This window comes from Cyprinodon tularosa, unplaced genomic scaffold (assembly GCF_016077235.1).
Source record: "Cyprinodon tularosa strain WSP-4 unplaced genomic scaffold, ASM1607723v1 ctg41, whole genome shotgun sequence".
NCBI lineage: Eukaryota > Metazoa > Chordata > Actinopteri > Cyprinodontiformes > Cyprinodontidae > Cyprinodon > Cyprinodon tularosa.
The window spans coordinates 1225874-1252912 of record NW_024039130.1 but is presented as its reverse complement, the minus strand read 5'-3'; the positions used below and the strand labels follow the sequence as shown (position 1 = coordinate 1252912).

The window sequence follows — 27039 nt, the reverse complement described above, 5'->3', positions numbered from 1 at the left end:
AGTGTTTAACAGAGACGTTAGCACCTCGACGTCGGAGTACACAGAGTGAAGTCCCTTTCCTACACTGGAAAGTTCTTCCTGTGAGAACCAGGCCTTCTCATCCAACATCATCCATGACCTTACATGTGCTTTTACAAGAATGGTCAGAAATTCTAATAAACACACCCCGAAATCTTGTGGACAGCCTCCCTGAAAGAGTTCAAGCTATTTGCAAAATATCACATTTTAAGAATGGGGTGTTAGTTACGTTCATATGAGAGTCATGGTGAGCCAATACTTTTGGCATGTAAACCTCTAAAGCAAAAATAATTCACAAATAATCTTAATAAATATGCTCAATGGTTAAACATGCTTTTACATAATTTTGTGTTTAACTATAAAATGGATTCTGGTCTTGAACTACTGGGAACAAAATGAAAGCATCAACTCGGAAAGGATGATTAAACAATAAAAAGGATGAATTCCAAGTTTATTTTCACTGTAACCCAAAAAAGGCAAGATTGAGAAAGTACCAAACATATTTACAGGTTTAAGAACAAATACAAACAATAACAATGGTTCATTACTATTGCTAGGACAGTTAGACATTTGAGGCAGTGGGTAAATCAAAATTGTTTGCTTCCAAAGAAGCTACTCATTCCTATTAAGTGCGAGGAATAAAGGGAGGTTGTTTGACCAGTGCTTTTAAAGATACCATTGTCAAAAAATAAATAGGATTGACAATTAACTAGTATAGCAATGCTTACTTACTGGGTCAGAACTTCACTAATCTGTCTTCATTCAAAATAATATAAAAATGCTAAATTTACACCTAAAAGGCTCAAATCATCCTGTAGCAGATAATTTTCTGGTAAAAAAAATAAAATAAAATGTGGGTTTCTTCATTGGGAAAAAATCTCAAACCCAGCACTCTAAAAACATCCATACATGTAAAAATAAAAGAATATGTGAAGCCACTCACACTAGCTTGTCCTGACAAAACTGTTAAGGTTATTTAGAAAAAAGCTAAAACATCTATTACAACCTCTTGCACCCTTAAATTGGCAACAAACATCAAAACATGATCCCTGAGAAACATAGGAAATTGCCCAATCTTTGGAAATAAATTATGTCTGCATGCATTTTCATGTTGTAAAACATGGCTGGTTTTACTGAGTTGTGCATATTTAGTTCTCTCTTCCCTTATTTACATAAAGCAGTGCTAAACAGTTTTTAGTTTCACAGTTTTCCCGGGTAAAAAGGCCTGAGGCCATCCAAAGTGTCTTGTCAGAGGGGAAGATCACTGGTTCTTCTAAAAAAAAACAAAATAAATAAAACCAAACTTAGATAATCATAGCTTTAAAGAGGAGATTCCTTATGCATTTGTGCAGTACCTCAATGACTGTATAGATCCAGTTGAGCATGTCATCCACGTTGCTGTAGACGCCAGGCCTGTTTTGTTGTGCACAGCCAACACCCCAGCTTACCACTCCCACCAGATCCCAGCTAAACGAGGAGAAGTACACCAAAGGGCCCCCACTATCACCCTGCAGTTTGAAAACACAAATCATTCAATTTTAAAAATCTGACTTTTAAGAACAATAGTGATACACCCTTGATGAACTCAAGGTATACATTTGAAGATGACTAGAAATACAATTTATCACCTGGCAGGCATCCACACCTCCCTTCAAGTTGCCAGCACAGATCATTCTTGGTGTTATATAGCTGCCATAGATGGCAGAGCTTGAACATGTACTTCGAGCTATCATCTCCACATTAGCCTTTTGCAGTGTTGATGACGCCTTACCTAAACATCAAAACAAACTGTTACATTAAGAAAAAAAAAAAAAAATCTAATTTCCCGTTCTCAGTTGAGTGTCTCACCTTCTTCTTTCAACAGCCCCCACCCTGTAACAACCACTGCAGCTTTGTCAGGTATTTCAAGAAATTTAGGAGGGAGACACGCTGGCTTGCGTTTGTCTGTGAATCACATTAAGAAAAGGGGGACAACACAAATTAAATTAGCCACTTTTTAACCATATATGATAACCATGACCTGGATGCCTAAAAAAATTAAATAGAAATAATGATATGCATTTATTATCCAGCTGACTTACAGTAAGCATAAAATTATGAAGTTGCATAGGAACAAACTGACCACTAGATGTTAGTAAAGGGCACTTCTTAAATAATGCTTTGGAAGAAAAAAAAAAAAAAAGTCAACTGACCTACAGATTGAGCTGAACAGGTTAACATTTCAAATACGTTTCATAGGTTTAATGATAAGATCTAACCTCCCACTGAGATCGGGCTACTGAGCCTCATCATTGCCAGGTCATAGTCATTTTTATCTGTATCGTATTTTCCATGAAGTATGATCCTATCCACCGAGGAGCCTCCTATTGCATTCATGTGCGTCTCTCCAGACATCACTTTCCACCGACTCAACTCTCTTACATTGCTGCAGGGACCAGAGAACAAAAGTGAGAGATAGAAGAAGTAGGAGAATGAGTTGAAGTTTCTGAGACAAAGCAGAATTCCCATTAGGCCTAAATGGTGAACAGGGGGAGCCTTACTGACCCAGCAAAGCAGTGGGCGGCAGTGACAATCCAGCGTGGGGACACCAGTGAGCCCCCACACCTGTGCTGACCATTTTCTTGCAGGCTGACTTGCCACGGCCAGTCCTCTATGAAGCCATCTACACCCCCAACAATGCGGTCTTGATTGCCCACCTCTCCACAGTCTGAGAAATAAAACAATCAGTTTAACGAATGATTTATGTTACCCACACTGCATAAGCTTGACAAATTAGGACACCATCAATTATAGTGGTACTTTTATTCAGGGGCTGGTAATTTGGTGGGAATTTTTTTCCCTTGTTGCTACGGCATGAGAAACCTTTTAAACAGATTCCTAAGTCAATGCAAGTTTAGACAAACTTTAAAAAAATTACAGTAATAGATTTTCAAGACATAACTGACATTGTTTAAAATTAAGAATAAAATATTTGGACAAAGTTTGCAGTGTAAAAACGTCAGCTTGTCCATTCCAGGATCTTAAGCTGTTGTAAAGAAGGGAGCAAGCTGTTGCGAGGTGCCGGGACTGTTTTGCTTTTAATTGTATTCATGTTTAGGCTTGCATGTGCCAAACTTGTGACATCTCTTATTCATCACTGGAACCTAATGTACCCCATAAGAATGTGTCAACAACATAGTCACATAGTTCAGTCAAAACTGAACTCACCTGAACACTTCAAAGAGATCACAGATCCAGAACTGCACAGCCGGCTGTTTAGAGAGAGAAGCAGAGAGAGAAAGCAAGTGAAAACTGTTCGTATGTCAGTATAACCAAAACCAAACAGCAATACCCCATGTTGAACTATGCCCCAGTTTCTGTTCCATTTTCATTTAGTAAGGCACCTGTTTGTTCACTTTTAATAGGGGAAAAATTAATTTGAGGAAGGAAAAAAAATGGGACTTTTTGCATTTGAGGAACAGAAACTTTGTCAACAGTCTCTCCCATGCATATTCTAAGAAGAAAACAAGATTGCAAGAAACCTGAAGATAAAGGGGACCTTTCTGTACAGTAATACAGTTAGAATAATATTAATATAATATAATTTTTTTTTTTTTTTAGATTTTGAGCCCTATTGGCCCAGTCGGATGGCTTGAAACTCAACTAGGGCCATAAATCAACTCCATTAAAAACTGAATTTGCTGTTTTGTTCTTACCGTTCAGTAGTGGCCTCATGCACTGGTGTGCTTGGACTTTTGTTCCCCACTGCACAGAATGTTTGACTTTTCAGAAGGGATTGTAAAGAACCAACTTTGACCGTACTGCTTGTAGGGGAACTGTGCGCACAGAGTGAGGGAAGAAATGCAAACTGTAATTTGAACCAAAGCAAACAGTTTTTTTTTTGTTTTTTTTAACACATGGCCCTATTATTAACTTACTTTGTGTACCCCAGTTGCTGACAAGCAGTCTGAGTGTGCTTCTCAGTCCAGTTGTCACTGCACATGGTCTTCCATCCTGAGCCAGGACTGTACACTTGGAGGACGTGCTTAGAAGTAGTAAGGCGCACTGGGAGGAAGGTGAAAAAAAAATGAGTCATGTTTTTTCTTTCAACCTCCAGTTTTATCTGAGGCAACATAAGGTGCAAAGTGTTTTGTTGTACAGTACCTGGAAATGTGGTGTTTTCTGTAAATGATGATAAACAAGTAATTTCATCTTCTCCTCCAGAGCAGTCTCTGTTCCCATCACAGGCTTTATCGAGTGGGATGAACTTCACTGAACTTTTGCAGAAGAAGTATTTGCTGTCAATTAGCCTTTTAACTGAAGGAGAGAGGCAGCAAATGTAGGAATAGTAGAGGATAGCATGGTTAAGAAATGCTTTTCTGATAAGTACACCTAATTGAGACTTTTAAAATAATATTTGTATATGGTATCAATTCAGGTAAGATTTTAAAGAACATTCTTGTTCTATTTACAAAAACTTGTTTTAATCCTCCAAAATACATTAATAAGATATGTTATAAAGGTACTGGGACTTACTAAAGTATCCTGCAGTGACCAGTATTCCCACAATCACAACCACTATCAAAATACTGAGTAATATTTTCCTCCTTTTCGACGTTTTTGCATTTTGAGGCTTGGGGTCTGTCATTGGTCTTTTGCGATGGCCTGGTCGAGGAACTGGCAAAAAGAAAAAGGAAAAAAGAAAAAAAAAACCCACAAGATTATCTATAGGAAGTGAAAAAGTGTCCAAAACAGAATGTGTCAGAGTCTCGGTTTCAAGTTTGTTTTAGCTTCCTTATCGACCATCAAATCTATTAGTACAACATCTAGAAAACCAAAAATGGACTCCTAACTTACTTGGCTTCCCAGGATTTAACGGTTTGGAGCTGTCCGTTTGCTGTGGTGTTGGAGCCTGAGGAGAGAAGATGACAGATATCAGAAGAGCACAGGCGTTTGTGATGCTTGGGCCAGATTAAAGAAGACATGGGCCTTTAAGCTATGCATATACAAGTCTCCTTTAAGCATGGGGTAGTAAGAAGTATGTTCCTTACTGAAATGCGATACAGAGGGTGTTCATAAAAAGTCTCTACTTTACCATAAAAAGCTTGATAGTGTGTTTAGTAATTGTAAATATCTTAATTAGTTTCTAGAAATCAAAGACCAGCATTTCGGATGCCTCCACTGGTATTTTGGAGACGTACCTTTAGTGATGAGCTTTATGTTAGGACTGGAAGGCGTATTGCCATCACCCTAATCTTTAGCTCCCCTAACATGTTCTTTGCCAGCTTCAAGTTCAGACTTTGGCTGAAACATGATCACTTCCACTAATGACGGGAATATTAACAAAATGAAAAGATTTCTCCAAATCTGGCAGAAGTATTTTAGCCTCAACTGTACCTGTAGATCAGCGTTATGGTTTTGTAGGTCTTGTTCACGTAAAAAAGTTTTCTTCAGAGTACCTCTACTTTGTGCTTCCTCAGCTCAACTTCAGAACCCCCTTCAAAAAAGATGTTTACATGTACCCGTTTACATTTGATACCCAGTGCAATAGCTATATATATTCATACATACAAACAAACATACATATATATATATATATGGATGCACTGTATATACCCCATGCACCTTTTCTTCCTTTTGGCACCTTCTTCTTCTTTTTGACTTTTGAGCCAGTGTAACAAGTACATTTCTGCACTGTAAGATTGATGAAGTCAATCAATATACCAAACTATTAACTCAACCACACATTTTTGGAGGAGTGTTGGCCTAGTGGGTTAGAGTATTGCGCTTGTGCTCTGAGAAGTTTGCCAATAATCCAATAATCCGGTTTGATCCCCTCAGCCTGCACTCTGGGTTCCTGAGCAAAACCCTTAACTCCTGATTGCTCCCCTGGTGCCATACAATGGAACTGAAGGATCCTACTGCGATCCTTCAGTTCCCCCCATAAACTTATTCTGAAAAGCATCTTAAAACTTTTCAGCCTACGTTTTTAACTTTTTTTTATGCATTTCAATTCCATTGTACAATTAAGGTAGGCCGTCTTTCTTTGTTATCTCTCAAAAAGTCAATCAATATTTTCATGTTAATTGGTAAATTTAGGTATAATGTTTAATTATTTTACCATATATGTACATATATATTTTTAATTTTGTCAGTTTTGGTCTCTAGTATAGAGTACAGCACTGAAAAAGAACAAAATAGTAGACATGAAGGCTAAGCTGTGCTTTTGTCACCTCTGACAGGTTCCGTCACAGGTTTGGGTTAAATTTGCTGCTATATTATTATCAAAGCATTTTCTATTTACAGAAAATTTCAATAACTTAAAAGCACGTATACAGTATATGTTTTGGAACTTTGAGTGATATATAAAAACACTTAAAATATTTTGCCCTTGTATAAAGTTAAACAGGAGGAATTGTATTGTCAGGAAGAAGGAATGCGTGATTATAACTAAAATTGGAACAAAGCCATTGGAAAACAAACAGGTGACCCATTTAAGTACATTTATAAGGTGAGAATCAGAACACTGCACCAAACAAACATTTTTGACACAGATGACATTATCACATTCTCTATAGGTTCCATTAGATGTTATCTCATTAGATATCATCTAATCAGTATCAACTTACCGCTAACAACGACATTAGGTTCTGCAAAGTAGCGCTGCAAAAATGTACTTAACATTCAAGATCAATGCAAGCAATATTAAAATCCCGGTTTGAATAAATTTATGCCAAATATTCAGTAGAACTGTTGAATGGAATTTTAGTTACAAAAAAATAAAAAAAACTTTAGCAGTTTGGAAGTTCATGGAGAACGGCTAATTTCTCAGTCCATCAGCAACATACTGTAAAAAATAAGGCATTGATGATGGGAATTCATGTAAAGCTGCCTGCAGCCACCTCTAAACCACAGAGACCAAAGGACGTGGTCTTGTGGTGTTGAATGATGCCTATTAAAACAAAGTAGGTGGAGCACAGTTTCACTATAAAGATTAGCGTTTTGCATTGTTAATTATCACATTGCAAGCATTATCATGCAATTTGGAAAGAACTGCAGAGAGCTCAAGACCAATTTGTTTAGGAGTGCCCAAGCCTTTCCTAATTATGTGTCACAGCATTTTTACTGGGTCCCTGGTTCAGCACACCTGATTCTGCTGATCGCATTATCCCCTCAGCTTACGTTGAAGCTCTACCAATTCCCATTTGTTAAAATCAAGTATGTGGAAACAGAGAAACATCATAAACATATGAGACAGTAAAAGAACAATTATGCTAGTTACAGTAGCATATTGTTTCTGGATTTTGCTGTGATATAGAAATCATTATATACAGAATCAATTGCTTTATTTAAGGTGATATGGAATACTATTTTCTAATGCCTCAATCCTTTTTTCTGATTAAATGGACTAGGACAGGTATCCCCAAACTCGGTCCTCAAGGCCCCCTGTCCTGCAGGTTTTAGAGGTTTCTCTGCTTCAGCACAGCTGGTTATAATGATTGCAGTAGACCAAAAGCCTGTTAATCAGCTTTCAATTAAAATCAGCTGTGCTGGAGCAAGGAAACCTCTAAAACCTGCAGGGCAGGGGGCCTTGAGGACCGAGTTTGGGGATGCCTGGACTAGGACAAATGGTGGGTTCCCCCCAACCTGATGGGATGTGCATCTTTACACCTTTCCAACACAAAAATGTAATAACTCAATCATTTAGAAGTCTAAAACTGCACAGTCTTGTGTTAATCAGTCCGAAACATATTGAAAAAAACAAAAATAATTGAATGCATTCAATTATTTAGTAGACTAACATCTGAAAAGTTAACTTTATGGTGATTCTTTAATGTGTTCCCGGGTCAGGTAGGACTTAACTAGAAGGCTTAATAAGGGATATCTAAATTATCTTGCAAATTAAAAGGAAATTCAAATGTACGACATATAAGAAAAACTCAGTGATACCACTTTCAACTATAGAAGACCAGAGTTCAGGTATCATAAAGAAATGGCAATGGCATACCTTAAAGCAGTGCAGAAAACTTTCCCAAGTTGTTGATGACACGCATATTTTACTTGTTTAATGGTTGCTGTTTGTGGGCTTTTCTAGCTGAACTGACAACAAAGCAAACGGCTTAAGAGGAGTCAATCTAGATTGAGATGCCTGTTTTGTGATTGGTTCTTCTGAGCAAAAATACCGTTTTTATTGGCTACCTTTTTAAATGGGTAACTTATTTAGGTAGCTTTTGTCAGCAGGTGGGTAAATTCAGTGGATACGATAAAGTCCTACCAACCAACAGACTTTGCATGTATGCAAATCAGAAAACAGCAACATTTTCAGGGAGAGTGAAATTATTAGGGTGTAAAGAGTGAAATTTAATCTCCCCTTTACCAGTTGCAGTTTAAAGTTTGTAACTGCTTTTAGGTCATGGTTGCTGTAAATGTACAAGAATAAATTAAGATCACAAACTAATATTGTTTGGGATGTCTGAACAAGAAAGAAAACTGAAGAAAACTGAAACATTAAATGTCAGAGCTTGAAATAGTACCATCTGACAACCTGACAACTATTAGAGTGATTCTGAATATATTTAAAACTTTGTAGTTTTCAAAGTTTTGTAGATTGAATTGATAAACCCTGAAAAGGCTATCTATAAGCTCATTTCAGCTTACTCTATGGCTCAGAGACTAAAAATAACTTTACCACTTCAACTCTTTGGATCTTAGCCGATTTTTGATATGATAACTTTAAGTTATTACAAAAACTTTCCAAACGTTTAATGGAGAAAAATATCTGGGGACTTTCCTATTCACAGAATCAAAATGTCAATGTTTTAAATCATCAGCCACTATATTGCAATGTGACACAATGCTTGATCTTACTAAAGTTCAACATTTTTCAGCACGTATCTACTAATGGAAAGTGAAGCACAGATGCTCCCAGGTTATGATTTCATAAAGTTCTTTGATCACAGAGGTGGCCATGCAAAAGCTGTCAGATTGATGATAAAAACTGCAACTGAGGTTAAATGGGAAAAGACAGAAAATCCATACTGTTTTCAAAAAAACGATGCCTTAGTGATAAAGACTTTGTGAGAAACAAGAATGGCAGCTAAACCACTGGTAATAATGTTGCCTGCTAAACCAAATTATTAATCAGATGTAAATTAAATATTATCAGAGGATAATGCAATGTTAACGAAAATGCTAACAGATGTACCAGACCATTTGTGGTCCAAACAGAACAGAGATGTTGGGTTGGTAAAATCTGCCATCCAAGTGGAAGTTGAGCTTATACCAAATTTGACCCCTTCCATTCCCATCCTGAGTACCAATTAATGAGAGAGAATGGTATTTGCAAGGCTACTGAAGGGTTAGTAACAACATATGTGTTTTTATACACATTTCGTGCAATACTAAAATTTTTTGGGTTCTAATTGAAGCAGTTTTTCACTCTGATTGGCCTTTTCTCTTCTTTCTTTAGCATTCTAGCGTAGCAAGTACTTTCACAAACAACTACAGGGGCTTGGTTCCAGGTACTTAGAGATTCCCTTCCATACAGAAAACCCACATTCTGATCTTTAGCTACCACAGTATGCATGTCAGATTAAATAATACTACCTGTACTTCAGCAATAGTATCAAGGTGCTACTTTATTGTATCTCTTATACTATATCAGTTGGTTGTGCTGTTCTTTTTACATCTCTTTGCAGGTGATGAAGCAGACAGAAGTTTTACCATTGCCTCCCTTTTATCTCCTCTTTCTTTCAGCTTTTGTGCTTTTTCCTGTTTTTCCTTTCCTGTTCTACTTTCCCATAGCAGTGTAAATATAATATGTAATACTCCCTGCATTAATTATAATTAAGCTACTTATATGCATAAATCAAGCGGAACTCTATGGCGATAGCTGTACTGCTCCACTTGTGAAAGCAAAATCTGTTGAGCTCTTTTTGGCATCAAGACAATTATTCTTAAAGCCACACTGTCAGACAGGACACTGTTAAAAAAAAAGAAGAAAAAAAGAACTGATTCTTGATATGATATCATTTTGTACTATACTGTCCATCATTAAATGTTCTTTTGTTTTTGTTTTTTCGCCAAGAAAGATACAAATGTCTTCAATGTGTTGTAGCCATGGAGGATGGTGCTGTTGCGTGGCTGATTGTTCTTCCTGTTTGTTTTTTTGCCATTAGATTCTATGACTGAAGAACCATGTAAATTATTTTATAGAGAGTGTGTATTTTATGTGTCAACACCCTTAGTGATGGCTGAACTTTTATAAAAGCTGCCTTGAGGCTACTGCTCCTGATAATTGAAATTCACTTGAATCCGGTGCTTTCTAATTGAGGCTAACAGCTTTGTAGTCTGCACATGCACCAGCTAGACTGGTCTGATCAGTTTTAGGGTGTTGGAACAATTTGTACAACTAAAAGTACTGAAGAAAAATCTAATGCATACAAAATCATGGCTTATTTTAACTATGTATACACAGACAGAAATATATATATATATAAATATATATATTTTTTTGAATAGGTGAAATAAAGTAAGTGTACCTATAAGGATTGGACAATAACTAGTAAGTTGGAGGGACTGGGGTCAGTTTAAATGAGGGACGGTTTGACGGTTATCATGATGACATTAATACTGCACATTCATTTGGACCCCACCACCACAAGTACGACTTAAGACACATTCAAGATATTTTTTTTACTGATAAAAAAGTGTTCTTGTGAACTGAAAGTATGTCTTTCCTTGTTGTGTAGTTTTGTTAAACTTTCCTGACCAAGGAAATCAGAGTACCCAAAGAGAAACCACGCATGCACCCTGGCAATAGAACCCAGGATCTTCTTGTTGCAAAGCAACAGTGCTACGAACTGCGCCACTGTGCAGCCCTAATGGGTTGTTACCAAAAAAAGTAAGATACATATTTTTTTTTTTTTTTTTTTATTTAAGTGTCAGTAGTCTTAAAATCACTTATAATTTTAACTTCCCATTAATGCTGCCATTAGGGCTGTCATTAATATTTTAGTAAGCTATGTTAGCCAATGTAGTTTGGAGATTTTTATTTTCATTATGATTTCTGTAAGTGTATATGCAGACATCAGCCTCAGTGTTTCAGTTTTTAAGTTTTATAAGTAAAACAAATTCACAGAACAATATACAGACTCGAGACAAATAATGAACTTTTATGTGTAAAACTGAATTAATGTATAACTTGTTTGTAATGGTCCCTAAGAGGTGCTGCAATTGTCCCCATCCATTAAATGGCTGCAACAATTAACTTTAAAAAAAATTATTATTGGTATTGTGAAAAATCTGTGTGCAATATTTAAATTAGACTTAGACAACATTTATTGTTATTTTGTATACACAGAGTTTATACAAAACAAATTTGTTTTGTAAAGCTCTCATGACATTTTCATTTCCTTAAAGTGCAGCAGTGATCAAACATAAACATTTTGGGAGATAAAACATGGTGCAAAAAAATGCATTGATATGGTCAGTTTGATGGAGAGTCTGTGACATGATTTAGATTTTGGTATGACTTGGTAGATTTTGTTAAACGGTATGAGCCATTAGCAGGGAGATTTAAGTTTAATATATAAATAATAGTGTGTTGGCCCTACTGTCTCGGTGTAAAGTCCTGCAACTGTCCCCAGTCACCCCATCTTAGGTAATGTGACCTACACAGTCTAATTGTACAGCTGTAAGTTTCCTCTTACTGTTTCAGTTTGCACATGTAGTGTAATTTCCCAGTTTCAGGAAATTTCTAATTTAGATTAGATTCTTATTCATAATAGAACTACCATGCTTTCTTTCTTAGAGATGTACTTTAGCTTTATGTCATCAAAATGTTAAATGTTCACATTTAGAAATAGCAATAGATGCTAGAAAAGAACATCCCATTGTCTCATTTCACAAAACCAATGCAGAAATTCCAGGGTAAGAGGTAAAGCCAGTGAAAACCAAAATTTTAACTGAAAATGTTATACTTCAAGAAGTGACCTGTCATTTTCTCAAATGAACAAATATTCACCTAAAATTTATTTTTTTATCATGTGCAGAGCTTAAGTTTATAGATTTACTATATCACTTTTTTGTCTTAGGATCGAGTCTTTCTGAGGTCTGATTTAAGTATTTTTATGTCTTTGCCTTCAATGTGGCAGAGTGAATTTAATTCTTAACACTGTATTGAATCCTTTACTAAACAGAACATATGTTTTATCACCTGAATTCCGATATTTCCAGAATTCATCCCTGTGATCTGCAGGGATGAGTAGATCGCTCACCACTAACAGAGCTGATACTGTAAGGCAGCAGGTCCAAGTAAGCCTGGATATTAGCCTGGTTTGGAGCAGTTTAACTGCAAAGAACTGATCCCAGTTGTAACTTATGCGGTAACTTTTGTGAAACCAAGTTGAGGCTTAATCATGCCAGGATATTTGGAAAATCCAGAATTAATCATTTCCGTTAGTTTTGTGAAATAGGGCTCTTGCTTGACGAAGCCATATCTGGTGATATGCTCATGAAGGTTCCCAGTCATCCAGGTCATAGTCATTCCGTAAAAATTAAAAATAATATACACTGGACTTGGTTTCCAAGATTTGAAGATGTTTCGTCACCTCTCCAGGAAGCTTTCTTTTTTTGAATTTTACAGAACATATCTGGTGAGTTTGGCTCTGCCTTTGTAGAACGAATGAAGCCAGGTTTCAAGTCTCACGCTAGATCAAGCTACATTGTATCTCTTATCATGGAATTTCTGAATTTGCAAAATAGGTCTTCGTGTCGAAGAAATATCATAGCGTGAGATTTTGTTGTTGTAGTAAAATTTAATTTATTTCAAGGATGTACTCATAAAAGGCAGACTCTGTTCACTTAGTAATCAGCTTCCATCAGGTTTATTAAAAGACTTTTAGCAGATTATATACAGATGGTTGGTTTGTGGAACTCTTTGGTTTGCCTTTTGTTCTTATTTTAAGATTGTTCTAGTTTTTCAGTCAATGTTTTTGGTCAAAATCCTGTTTTCAGTGGAAGTTGTTTTATATGTTGAAAATAAAAAAAGGTAGGATTCGCAAGTTATTTCTCAACTTGTTTATTGCCAGATGGTAAACAATCCTTTCCCCCTACTTCAAATAGAAACAGAAGCAGAGGTAGTTGAACAGGTTTTCTTTTTCAGTCAGTTTTGCTGTTCTGTTGTATCTGTCATGGAAGATTTTACCAGATAAACTCCCTTGGTCACAAAAAGGCTAAGTAAAATACAAGGTAATTTTGTTTTCTCTTTATAAGATTTATTAAGAGCAACTTTTTTTTACCGCATTCGTTGTTTTGTGCTTTTTTGTAATGAGGTGAGATTGATCTATTCTTCATAAAATCTAAATTAATAAGTGTAGGTAACAGGAATCATCTCATATTGTATTGAAAGCATTAATCTATTCTTTAAAAACAAAAAAATATATAGGTAATAAACTCCTGTCGATCAATCACAGCAACACGTCATGAAATCATTACAGGAAAGTAGGTCACCTGTACCTGAAAGTGTGCCATTAAGTCACAGTATCGGGAATAAAGATGGGATAAAACTACCAGTGACAACCTGAGAAACTGGAAAGTAGAGCACTGGAGGTGAAAGAAAACATTTCTGAGAGCAGTGGGTTGATTCCATTCCTCATATCATCATGACACACAATTTTTTTGTAAGATCATAAAAAGAACATCATGACTGATATAAACCACTCAAGGTACAGATGTTTGTTGTTATTTTATGTTATGATAATTCAACTCTCGGGTTACTCAGCGTTTTTGGGAAGCAAACCACCTTTAAAAAAACAGGTATAACTAGGTCAACAAAGTTTTAAGTCTTTTTGTTTTTTTCTGGCCTCAGATGTGAGTCATTTCTCGGAAGCTGTACACATGAATAGATAGCGGAGTTATTTCAAATACTCATAAACATTTGTTTAGCATCAAAACAGTAAAAACACCGAACATGACGTGTATGATAGGACAAAATAAGAAAACTGATAAGATCAAACAAATTCCATTTAAAGGAAGGGGAAAAACGTTTATACAATGTATAAAAGTAGTGATAAGGATCATCGTCAATGGGTCTGAAAATGGATATCAAAGAACAAATTTGGATTTAACACTTGTCCACTTATATTTTCATTTATATAAATTAATTATCTATTTTTATTATGATTGTGAATTTAAAACACATATATGAAAACAACTGCATGGTTGAAATATAATTTCAGATATATTAGTATAAAGAACGAATTATCTATAGCATAGTTCTACCTCAGCTCTGGTAAATATTAAGCCTATAGTCATAAATTGTGAATATAAGCAAAACCTAAAAATTAACAGCACCAAGCGATGACCACCCTAGATAACATAATGATATTAGGATATTTTCCTAACTGTTCCCAAGCTGCTTATAATTAATATTAATAATATAAAAAAGTCTTGCCTTTTGTTTTCAGACTGATCTATTTTCTTTTAATTCAAATATAGCATTAGTTTTTAAGCCTACTACCCTGCAAAGTGTTGAATTTTACTTGACCTAAGAAGAGACCGCCTTTAGTTTTACAATGTTTTTTTTTTTTTTATACCATCCATGAGTACAAGCCTGTTTTCAGGTTATGGTTAAATTTTCATCTGATTTACAACAGTTAGAACAGAGAACAGTCCTCTTTAAAATATGCAGTTGTTCCTTTTATGATTTACTCACCCACATGATGCACTTCTCCTAGTAAGACCACTGCCCTTTGCTCAGCTGGAGCTGCTCTCTAAATCCTTTTTCTCTTGCTTTTTGTCACTCTTTTCCTCAGCAGGTTTAAACAGGAAAACCAGGAGCGATCCTATCCTTCTCCCTTTCGTCCTCCCTCTCCTTTTCTATCGACACCTGAGTAACTGAATCTGGCTTGAAGGGTGCCTGACCTCCGCTTCTTTGAAATCCCAAAGCTGTCATAAAAAGTGTACAGTGCTGAGTTTTGTTGCAGGGCAGGTTTAGAAGTTTGTTTTTTAACGTCCTTAGTCTGTTGACGAAGCAAAACTAAATCCAGGTAACATGACACTCCGTCCCACCTGCATGCCTTCCACTGTGTTGTCCCTCCTCTTTCATGTTTTACCTGCTAGGTTAAGGAAGAAACCCTAAAGGAACAATGTTCATTTTTCTATGTTTTATTGTAATTATTCCTTTCAGCATTTTTTAATCAGTATTTCCCTGAACGTATATATTTACGAGTCATTTAATGTAATGTATGTACACAGTAGGAGAGAATTAAAAGACAGAACAGGTATGCAATCACATGCCTCCAGGCTTAGGCGTGGCCGGACTTACTTTGTTTTGACTGCATTGCACTCAGTAATGGTATCAGTCAAACATGACTAATGCCGCAAGTCACGTTATGAGATGTTTATTTTATTTTTATGTGCACTTTTTGCCTCAAAATAATGAAAGATTTAAAAAATGTAGCTGTATGAAATGTTAAAGTAAACTAGAAGTTTGAGAAATTTTATTATGTGAGCACATTTTTACTCATCTGAACAAAATGTGATCATTTTTGGATGAATGTAATACTTATTGCTTTGTCCATTTATATCTTTATACTTCAGATTGAGTCATTTTAATTAATTTACTTAATTTGAAGAGCACATTTAAAGACAAGCTTAGTTACACCAAAGTTCTGTACAGTCACATTTTAAAGAAGCCGTTCATAATATAAACAGATAAAAGATTAAATGGTGCACAAAACTAGTTAATCAATTTAAACTGTTTAAAAATGGTCAAATGAATTACATTGTGCTGAGCTAGAGCAAAAGGTCTGTATAGAAAGATGTGTGGTAAGGTTTTACTATCTCTTTTAAATCCAAATTAGGTTCTGGACAGGACTTACAACCTCACAGAGGTGGCGGCAGTGTTTAAAGTGTTTTAAATATATTTAAGACATGGCATTAGATGCTTGGGACTCCTAAAATACCATAGATAAAAAATTAAATAATCCCTGTCACCATAAAATGCACTGTCATTGCAATACAGAAAATAACTTCAGTTTTTTTGCCCTGACATCTGTGGTTATATAATCTGTGGAGTACATGGTTTTAAAGTAACTGAAGGAGACCAGAGGTTGCGTGCTGGACCACCAGCAGGTGGTCTGCTTGGCAAACAGGTCAACAGAAGTTAAAATCAACATGTACTTTATCTCATCAAGCACCCCTTTAATTCTATCAGAACGTCAATCAAGATGTTGTTTGTGGGCTTTTGCATGGCCTTTAACCAGATGCTCACCCATTCCAACTTTCAATGGATCTTAGTTTTCCTGACTAATCACCAGAAGCAGAGGTGGATGGGGAGCCTCTTTTCTAGCACTGGTGCCCCCCTGGGGTGTGTCCTTTCTCCTCTTTTCTTCTCCCCATACACACATGAAAAACCCTGAAGTTTGAAGATGATTACAATATTTTTGGCTTGATCCAGAACAGAGACAAGTGCACATAAAGGTAGAGGGAGAACCTGGTGCTTTAAATTTACATCTGAATATGATTTTTATTAAATCATATTTCCTTGAATATAAAATATATTTGCAACTGACTAATTACAACCTTCCTCAAGAGCTGAAGGTCATCTCCTACATGCCCACTATTTTGTCAGTTTTGTGTACAGTGCATCTATTTCTGTGTGATTTTGCTCAGGTACAAAACAATACAGGTCCAAACTATATTGAACAATTAGGTCTGTGGAGAAGATCATAAGGGGGTACCTTCCCTCGATCCATAACCTCTACAGGTCTCAAGGTCAGAAAAAAGGCCTCTAATATTTCTGCCGACCCCAACCATAGTGGTCAAAGACTGAATCCTATGTTCAGGTCAGTGTTAGAGTGTTATTTAAACAACTTAAATAAGTTATTTGAACTTACAGGTGCTGGTCATAAAATTAGAATATCATGAAAAAGTAGATTGATTTCAGTAATTCCATTTAAAAAGTGAAACTTGTATATTATATTCATACATTACATACAAACTCATATATTTCAGATGTTTATTTTGTTTAATTTTGATGATTACAAATGACAACAAATGAAAATCTCAAATTCATCATATCAGAAAATTAGAATATTGTGAAAAGGTTCAAAATTGATGGCCCCTGGTGCCACACTCTAATCAGCTAATTAACTCAAACCACCTGCAAAAGCCTTTAAATGGTCTTTCAGTCTAGTTCTATAGGCTACACAATCATGGGGAAGACTGCTGACTTGACAGTTGTCCAAAAGACGACCATCGACACCTTGCACAAGGAGGGCAAGACACAAAAGGTCATCGCTAAAGAGGCTGGCTGTTCACAGAGCTCAGTGTCCAAGCACATTAATAGAGAGGCGAAGGGAAGGAAAAGATGTGGTCGAAAAAAGTGTACAAGCAAGAGAGATAACCGCACCCTGGAGAGGATTGTGAAACAAAACCCCTTCAAAAATGTGGGGGAGATTCACAAAGAGTGGACTGCAGCTGGAGTGAGTGCTTCAAGAACCACCACACACAGACGTATGAAAGACATGGGTTTCTGCTGTCGCATTCCTTGTGTCAAGCCACTCTTGAACCACAGACAGCGTCAGAAGCGTCTTGCCTGGGCTAAAGAGAAACAGGACTGGACTGCTGGTGAGTGGTCCAAAGTCATGTTCTCTGATGAAAGTAAATTTTGCATTTCCTTTGGAAATCAAGGTCCCAGAGTCTGGAGGAAAAGAAGAGAGGCACTTCATCCACGTTGCTTGAAGTCCAGTGTAAAGTTTCCACATTCAGTGATGGTTTGGGGTGCCATGTCATCTGCTGGTGTTGGTCCATTGTGTTTTCTGAGGTCCAGGGTCAACGCAGCCACATACCAGGAAGTTTTAGAGCACTTCATGCTTCCTGCAGCTGACCAACTTTTTGGAGATGCAGATTTCATTTTCCAACAGGACTTGGCACCTGCACACAGTGCCAAAGCTACCAGTACCTGGTTGAAGGACCATGGTATCCCTGTTCTTAATTGGCCAGCAAACTCTCCTGACCTTAACCCCATAGAAAATCTATGGGGTATTGTGAAGAAGAAGATGCAATACACCAGACCCAACAATTCAGAAGAGCTAAAAGCCACTATTAGAGCAACCTGGGCTATCATAACACCTGAGCAGTGCCACAGACTGATCGACTCCATGCCACGCCGCATTGCTGCAGTAATACAGGCCAAAGGAGGCCCAACTAAATACTGAGTGCTGTACATGCTCATACTTTTCATGTTCATACTTTTCAGTTGGCCAACATTTCTATAAATCCTTTGTTTTTATTGGTCTTCAGTAATATTCTAATTTTCTGATATGATGAATTTGAGATTTTCATTTGTTGTCATTTGTAATCATCAAAATTAAACAAAATAAACATCTGAAATATATGAGTTTGTATGTAATGTATGAATATAATATACAAGTTTCACTTTTTAAATGGAATTACTGAAATCAATCTACTTTTTCATGATATTCTAATTTTATGACCAGCACCTGTAAACATTAACTCCCCTATAGGCGCTCCTCCTATGAACACAATAAACACTTCACAGCATGATGAATCAGCTACTCCGCATGAAAAACAAGTAAGCATATCTGCACTATTACTGAAAAAAAGAATGGAACCATAGGTACACTCACATGTACATACTACCACTTTATTCTAGCTTTTTTCTCTTCTAAAGTCTTATATATCAAACTAATGCTGGTATGATCATTCTGAATTCACTCAGCAAAGTTATCAAACTCAGCTAAGCAAGTGATTAGCATAAAGAAAAAAAAATCAGCCCTTTGATAATTAGACTGGTACATCCTATAATACAACAATTAATATAACTCATATGCAGAAAAATTAAAAAGGTATGTATCACTCTCTAAAATCATTATGTTGATATGAAAACGTGAAGATTTCTGGATTTTAAAAAAAGAACAAATACTCCAGAACTATGAACTTTGAAATGGACAAAGCAAAAGAGTGGAATATCCTTATTTCTAGTTATTGGGCTTAGTTCTGCCAATTACAAAGAATATTCAGGTATCTGATTTTTATGAAACTCCTTATTGTAGATGTAGTTATTTGTGATTTCTCTACCTTGTCATTTCCTACAAACTAGACTAAACTGGCTAAACCTAAAATCTGAGATAGAAAATCTGTGCGTCAACTTTCAGTTTTTAAAGTAATCATTTACTCAAAGAGCTACATATTGGATCATATCAGGTAATACTACAGCTAATGATTGCTGTAGTTTGATTTCCAACAGGTTCATTGATTCAACAACACGTAATAATCTTTTTGTTACCACATCCATGCTGATAAATGTTTAACCTTTGAGGAAATGATGGGAAACAGATCACAGACAACTAGAGGGGAAAAAGTTGGTTGAAAGTGAGAAAAGATGTAAAGATGGAGAACAGAATAAGCCTTTGTAAGAAAACAGCAGCTAACTGTCTTGTGTGACCTCCGCTACCGGTGGCTCACTTCCAATATGTCTTCACCTAGAAAACTTCAACCAGTAGCACCTGATGACTCATTACCTATTTTCCCACAAGGAAGCCTGTATATATGAACTTGCACTATAACAAGCCGGATGAATTACATTTTGATTAAAAAGTGATTGTTCTAACCTGAAAATAAGTTTTAGGCTCATCTACTTTGTAACTGCTGATGTCATACTTTATTTCTGCAAACAGTTTCTGTTAAGTGTTCACTCAGGTATGCAGTTGCTATGACACATAGGAGCCCCACCCTGTTACAATAAATAAGAACAGCAGTGTTTTGATCTGTTTGTCTGACCTCAGCAGTTTTTTTTATTGCAAAATCAAAGCCATGATTTTAATATATATTCTTAAAAAAAAAAAAGCAACATACCACTGATTGATCGTCTTGATTTTGCCAACTTACAGCTATATGAACACTGAAAAAAATGTGGAGTATCATTACTTGGAATTTAATTCAGTTCAGTTTATTCATATAATGCCAATTCACATCACATATCTTCTCAAGGCACTTTACAATTACGATCAGACAGTCAAATTTAATTAAAGTTTTCTATCTAAGGAAAACCAGTTGATTGTATCGACTCATTGACTCAAAGGCAAACCCTCACACCAAGCATGCCTGCAGCGACAGTGGAGAGGAAAAACTTCCTTTAAGAAAAAGTAACTTTTCAACATATATTCTTTGCAAATTTCACTCAATACAATTTAAGTTGATTTCATTTACTGGGAAGAATTCATTTAACAAACTAATCTAATTTTTTCTACCAAATTTATCCTAACATTAAAAGATATCATTTTGTTATGCTGTTAGATTTTACACAGAGAGACACATAGAAAAATCAATTATACACAACACAAGGAGGATCTAGAAAAGACAGTTAACCTAGCAGTCATGTTTTTAGACTGGGAGGAAGCCGGAGTACCCTCACACCCCCACCTTTGACACAATGAAAGAACTCATTATATATATATATATATATATATATATATATATATATATATATATATATATATATATATATATATATATATATATATATATATATATATATATAAAATAACTAATACACTATATTGCCAAAAGTATTTGCTCACCTGCCTTGACTCACATATGAGCTTAAGTGACATCCCGTTCCTAATCCATAGGGTTCAATATGACGTCGGTCCACCCTTTGCAGCTAGAACAGCTTCAACTCTTCTGGGAAGGCTGTCCACAAGGTTTAGGAGTGTGTTTATGGGAATTTTTGACCATTCTTCCAGAAGCGCATTTGTGAGGTCGCACACTGATGTTGGACGAGAAGGCCTGGCTCTCAGTCTCCGCTCTAATTCATCCCAAAGGTGTTCTATCGGGTTGAGGTCAGGACTCTGTGCAGGCCAGTCAAGTTCATCCACACCAGACTCTGTCATCCATGTCTTTATGGACCTTGCTTTGTGCACTGGTGCACAGTCATGTTGGAAGAGGAAGGGGCCAGCTCCAAACTGTTCCCACAAAGTTGGGAGCATGGAATTGTCCAAAATGTCTTGGTATGCTGAAGCATTCAGAGTTCCTTTCACTGGAACTAAGGGGCCAAGCCCAGCTCCTGAAAAACAACCCCACACCATAATCCCCCCTCCACCAAACTTTACACTTGGCACAATGCAGTCAGACAAGTACCGTTCTCCTGGCAACCGCCAAACCCAGACCCGTCCATCAGATTGCCAGATGGAGAAGCGCGATTCGTCACTCCAGAGAACGCGTCTCCACTGCTCTAGAGTCCAGTGGCGGCGTGCTTTACACCACCGCATCCGACGCTTTGCATTGCACTTGGTGATGTATGGCTTGGATGCAGCTGCTCGACCATGGAAACCCATTCCATGAAGCTCTCTGCGCACTGTTCTTGAGCTAATCTGAAGGCCACATGAAGTTTGGAGGTCTGTAGTGACTGACTCTGCAGAAAGTTGGCGACCTCTTCGCACTATGCGCGTCAGCATCCGCTGACCCCGCTCCGTCAGTTTACGTGGCCTACCACTTCGTGGCTGAGTTGCTGTCGTTCCCAAACACTTCCATTTTCTTATAATACAGCTGACAGTTGACTGTGGAATATTTAGGAGCGAGGAAATTTCACGACTGGATTTGTTGCACAGGTGGCATCCTATCACAGTTCCACGCTGGAATTCACTGAGCTCCTGAGAGCGACCCATTCTTTCACAAATGTTTGTAAAAACAGTCTGCATGCCTAGGTGCTTGAATTTATACACCTGTGGCCATGGAAGTGATTGGAACACCTGATTCCAATAATTTGGATGGGTGAGCAAATACTTTTGGCAATATAGTGTATCAAGTACATATTGCTTGCATCCGTTAAGATGAGTACTTATTTGAATTTTTGTGTCAATGCTATCTGGTAAGATTAATTAAATTTACTAGTCTTTTGATGAAAATAGTTTTACAAATTCATTCTACGTAACACATTAAACAAAATATGTCATTTTGAAATAAAGGCACTTACATGACAATTTGCAGTACATTTTTGCATAAAAACTGAGGTGCTGTAGTATTTACAGGACCAAAGAGTCCCTTTTTTCAGTGTAACTAATGCTGTAAGACAGGAAAATCTATACTGTTTGAGATGTAACTTCCACTGCATTTCCCTTTCAAATCTATTTACATATTGTTAAATAAGCACCTCAACATAGAGTCATCGGTGAATAATAAACCAGTCTGAACAGTGATTACGACAATCAATGGAAAAAACCTGTGAGACACTTTCAGAAAATAATGTCCCTTTGAACTGAATAGACAAGGATCTTTTTAAAAATGCATTAAAATCCCCTATGCTTGAGAATAAATCAATATATTGAGGGAAAATTGTGTATGGAATTTGGTACATGCTGACAAAAGGGTAAAATTGACTTATAACCTATGGTAAAATTAACTGTTTTTGTTTTAAAGGTGAATGCATGTGATGCCCAAGAGTAGCAGAACTGAAGATATAAACAGTATTAACTTCTTGGGGATATTGTGTAGAATGCTCAGACATTTTTACTAAGAAAACCCATAAATGTAACTTCATAATGTTGGATGTTTAAATTGAAATCTTTTTAAAAGAAAGTTACTTTTACGTGGTTGATGGTATTTGATATAACATGTAATTCTGCTTTTTTGGCTTTGACATTTGTCACCTTTTGAAAAATATTATCTGCTGTCTGGACTCAAAATCACTTTTCAAAAAAAATGAACATTAAAAGACACACATGAACAAAACACCAACCCATAAAATGCACTGCAACACACATTCTAAAGTGGTTATTTCCTTATGAGCAGTTAGTTATTCTTATCCGAAAAGCAGAAAGAAATTAAACTTTAACAGAGGCTGGCCAAAGTTCAAGCTGTGACGGTAAAACCTAACAAACATTTCCCATCATACAGGTCATTTGGTCTTCATTCTGCTGTTCTCTATAATAAATCCCTTATCATAAGCTGTTGAAATATCCATATATATACATATTCGAGGAAGAATTCATGAAATAGATGTAAACAGTTACCTTACACATATCATCATTATAGGAGGTTTCCTCACCTGCCTCAGAAGTTCTTACTCTTCTGTTTCAGGTGAAAATAGTATCCCAAAAACATCTAAATGTAATGAAGCGAAGTAGTTCCTGTTAGACTGTTCAATGTTTTCCTCTAAGGACCTTCAGAACCAACAATTATTGTTTGAAGGAACACCCTTGAATGTTTCTTCATCCCATCTCTCCACCTCCTCTGGCAAAGTAAACACTCTCTCACTCTTTACGTCCCTTAAACACACACACACTCCCACCCCTCAAACACACACAGAGCCCTAGCTACATTCAGCTGACCTATTCCTTACCGCCACCATCAATGGGGGCGTCTTATTCTTTATTGTGCTCGCAGGTGTAAATTTTGTGAAACATGATATTGAGCTTTAAACAATTTCTGGTAAGTCTGGTTTGAAAAATCACTTGTTCATTAACACCTTATTTCCTTCTGTCTGTCTGCTATAATCATCTATTTGAACATGTTAATAAACACTATAGCTTCTCTGATTTTTTTCAAGATTTTTGTGATACATATTCTCATTGCTGCAATCACTTATTTATGATATCTTAATCGATAAAAGTGTTTTTTAAGTTTTGGCAGTTTTGATTGGACTGTTTTTTTTTCTATAAAGCCCTATGCTAAGTCAGCAGAGGGACTCAGTAAAAGATTATTACAAAAACCCGTCCATCTGTTGCATTTCTTTTTTTTCGGTAAATGTTTACTGATATATATGTTTTGTCATTTCTTGCGGATAGAATGGGGTTACAATAAAGGGAAAGCTTCTGCTCAGATATCTGAAAGATGCTACCTATTATTAAACCAAACACGGATGAATGCAGTAATATCATTTGAGGCATAATAGCGGAAGGATAGGTGATATCATTGTGGAGCTTTGCTGCCTGATAACCTAATATTCCCCTAATCTGGTGACAACTATCAGTTACACTTCCAACTGGGAAGTCTTGGTTATATGATATTTTTTACTGGAAAACTGCAAATCTGTTACCTTTAAATGACAAAAAAGATTTTTTCTTTCCTGACAACCCTTTTTTTCTGCTTACTGTAAGTGAGTGGTAAATGGGCAACCATAAAGGAGATCATAACTTACACACGACAAAACGTGTAGGAGAGATTTGTCAAAAACTTGTAATTTGACTATATATATATATATATATATATATATATATATATATATATATATATATATATATATATACATACAACTGTTTTCTCACCCCTTGTGGGGGTGTATGACACATACCACCCCACAAGGGGTGTCATATACATATATATATATGTATGTATCCATGTCATACCAAGCGAGGTGTGGTCTATGCAAGCTGGCATTTACTGTGACAAAAAGCCTGCCTTCGAAACAGGTCACAACAGACAGAGAAGACTGAGGCCTTTTGGAGGTGCTCATTAAGACCTTCTATGACTCTTTTGTGGCATCACCTTCTATGGAGCGGTCAATTGGAGCTGTGGCTTATGTGTAGCTGATTAAAAGTGGCTAGATAAGCTGATCAGGAAGGCCAGCTCTGTGATTGGATGCCCTCTGGACTCAGTGCAGGAGGTGGGAAACAAAAGGATCCTAATTAAATTAACGTCTCTGTTGGATAATGTTTCCCACCTCATGCATGAAGCTGTTGCAGAACTGGAAAGCAGCAACAGACCGCTGAACCCTAAATGCACCAGGGTGTGTTATCACACATCCTTCCTCCCAGCTGCTGTGAGACTTTATAACCATCACTGTTTCCAACAACCTCAATGAGTTCTGACATTCATGCTGATTTTCCACAGTTTCTATCTTAATTAGTTAAATAACATGCAATTTGTTTTTAGGATTTATAGGCAAGAATTTGTCTCTGCAGTCACCTAGAAGTCACCTATAGAACATTGCCCAACCCATAATTTATATATTATTTAGAACAATAAATTCCTTTAAGTGGCACTAACTATGCGCCTAGCTTTGTCTTCAGTGATATATTTGGAAAATATAGTTGTTTTTGCTGATTAATGTTCCTGTTGGTTTATATAGATTGACCATAAGATGTTTTTGGCACATATCTGTTTTTAGCACATATCTGTTTTCAGCAGTGCACACTGGCCCCTGTCAGCAGTTCGGTTCTTAAATGTCAACTATCATGACTTAGCCTCGGTCAGTTTGGAAATCTGGAATGTGGGCCTGGGTTTTCATGCCAGTGTCTCTCTGATGTGAAGCTCATGGAAAAGAACAAGAGATTTAAACACTGTCAGTGGAGGTTGTGGGGCAGAAGTCAGGAGATGGCTGGAAAGAAAATGACCTCAGTAACCAGCCAGGCACATCTGGAAAAGTCAGCTTTTCCAGTAATGACAGACACGAAATGAGGAAGCTTCCTTAAGTTCAAGAAGTAGTGAATAGCTTTGCATAAACATATCAACTTCATTGTTTTAAATCCTTCTCCTTCATCCGCTCCTTCCATCGAGAGAAGACTTGCCTGATGATTATCTTCATTTTTTGATGTTTCCTGTTTCATTGTCTCTTGAGTTTTCTTTTCCACATTCTTGGGGATGGTGAATCCGTTTCTTGTACTGCTGCTGTATATGCTTGGTCTTGCATAGTCCTTCAGTAGTTCAGACTTTTAGTTGATAGGTAAGTGTCTCCAAATGATCTTCATTGCCGCCTCTTAATTGCACTTAACTGCCAGCAAGGGGAAATGTGCTGTTATTCCGCACATTAGTACTATTTTTGACTTCAACAGACAATTCATTTGCCAATCGATTAATCTGCAGATGATTTTTTTCAATCAACTGTTTATTGAGAAAGGTTCCTTAAAAAATTATTTTACAGAATTAAACAAGGTGACACTTAGAGTTTGTTAAAAATAAATCTTAACTCAAAGTATTTATGAATTTTTATTACGATTTCGCTATAATTACTGCTCTTAGTGGGTTGCACTGTCATCGAAAGGCATATTTTAGATAGCCTGGGTGCCATTCCGAACTTAGTCCCGCCCACAAGGTTTGAGGTCGGGAAGTTCGGTCTGGCTCTGCTCCATAGTAGCGCGAGTATTATCGCCCACTGTCAGGCGATCCAATCAAATTGTCAGGGCGGGCTTTATACTATGATGGACAGATGATCAACAGTAACGTAATCAACCACGTGACCAAAGCGCGCTTGGGTGACAACAACAATGGCTGCCGCCGGAGAGTTGAGGTGAGTAGATTCTGCTATTAGGTCTGTTCTAGAAGATATGGACAGCAATTTAATTTTAAAAGAGGAACAGAGAAACGCGATCAAGGCTCATCGTCTTGTTCTAGGCGTGCAACTGCACGCTTTGATTTTTGTTGACAACAACTATGCGTTGCTTAACATACGTCACGCACTCCGTTGCTCTTATTGGTTGTACGTCTGTCCAATTGAGTGCAGAGGCATTTTTTTTCCTGGTTCGTTCAAAACACGCCCCATAATCACAGCTCTATGGAGCAGTATCAGACTCATATTCTGACTAGAATTGAGTCGGACTACGTCAGGCTATATTTTAGAGTCTATACTCCAGTTATTGATCAATAAATTACTAAATTAGTGGACATTTATATCAATAATAGATTAACCGCAGTTTATCTGCTTAATTGTTTCAGCCTTATCATACTCAAGATGTGAGACTGTCATGGTGCTTCGCAAATGGCTGACAAGCCTTATGCATAAACTAATATAAAATTCTTTGCTTATGAAAATAAATCTGATTATTAGTAGATAATATCACATCAGTAACACATGTAAATGCAGTCATTGATTTTAGACAGTATAAAAGAGAAATTATTACAAAATGTCCCCCTTAAAAAAGTTTTCTATAAAAGCAAACAAATGAAACATTGTGTCCCTGTGCTGTTTCTTGTTTATGTACTTTTGTATGAGTAGATAAACACTTTACCATCCCTGTTCTAAAATCATTTTTGACTTACCACTGGCCATCACTTACCAAAATGAAGGAAAATCCACTC

The 27039-nt window shown here is 36.7% G+C and overlaps 1 protein-coding gene across 3 annotated transcripts; it reads right to left on the bottom strand.

The window, feature by feature from the left end:
• Window positions 1-450: 450 nt before the first annotated feature.
• On the bottom strand, window positions 451-27039 carry tmprss4a (transmembrane serine protease 4a). Of its 3 annotated transcripts, none has more exons than XM_038298614.1 (13): window positions 27018-27039; window positions 4855-4909; window positions 4534-4674; window positions 4162-4314; window positions 3936-4062; window positions 3714-3833; window positions 3226-3269; window positions 2563-2725; window positions 2277-2443; window positions 1867-1962; window positions 1647-1789; window positions 1374-1526; window positions 451-1291 (listed from the first exon to the last, which is right to left on the bottom strand). In XM_038298614.1, the coding sequence occupies exons 3-13, from the start codon at window positions 4643-4645 to the stop codon at window positions 1280-1282; spliced, it is 1290 nt and encodes a 429-aa protein (XP_038154542.1). In that variant the 5' UTR covers window positions 4646-4674; window positions 4855-4909; window positions 27018-27039; the 3' UTR covers window positions 451-1279. The 3 variants fall into 3 exon arrangements, with proteins under 3 accessions (XP_038154542.1, XP_038154541.1, XP_038154540.1); XM_038298613.1 differs by lacking the exon at window positions 27018-27039 and adding an exon at window positions 23072-23252; XM_038298612.1 differs by lacking the exon at window positions 27018-27039 and adding an exon at window positions 14714-15046.

Coding starts and splice junctions, on each gene's coding strand:
- tmprss4a (XM_038298612.1), bottom strand. Junction 2,726..3,225: donor GATCTCTTTGAAGTGTTCAG/GTGAGTTCAGTT, acceptor TTTATTTCTCAG/ACTGTGGAGAGGTGGGCAAT. Junction 1,963..2,276: donor TAGCCCGATCTCAGTGGGAG/GTTAGATCTTAT, acceptor TGTGATTCACAG/ACAAACGCAAGCCAGCGTGT.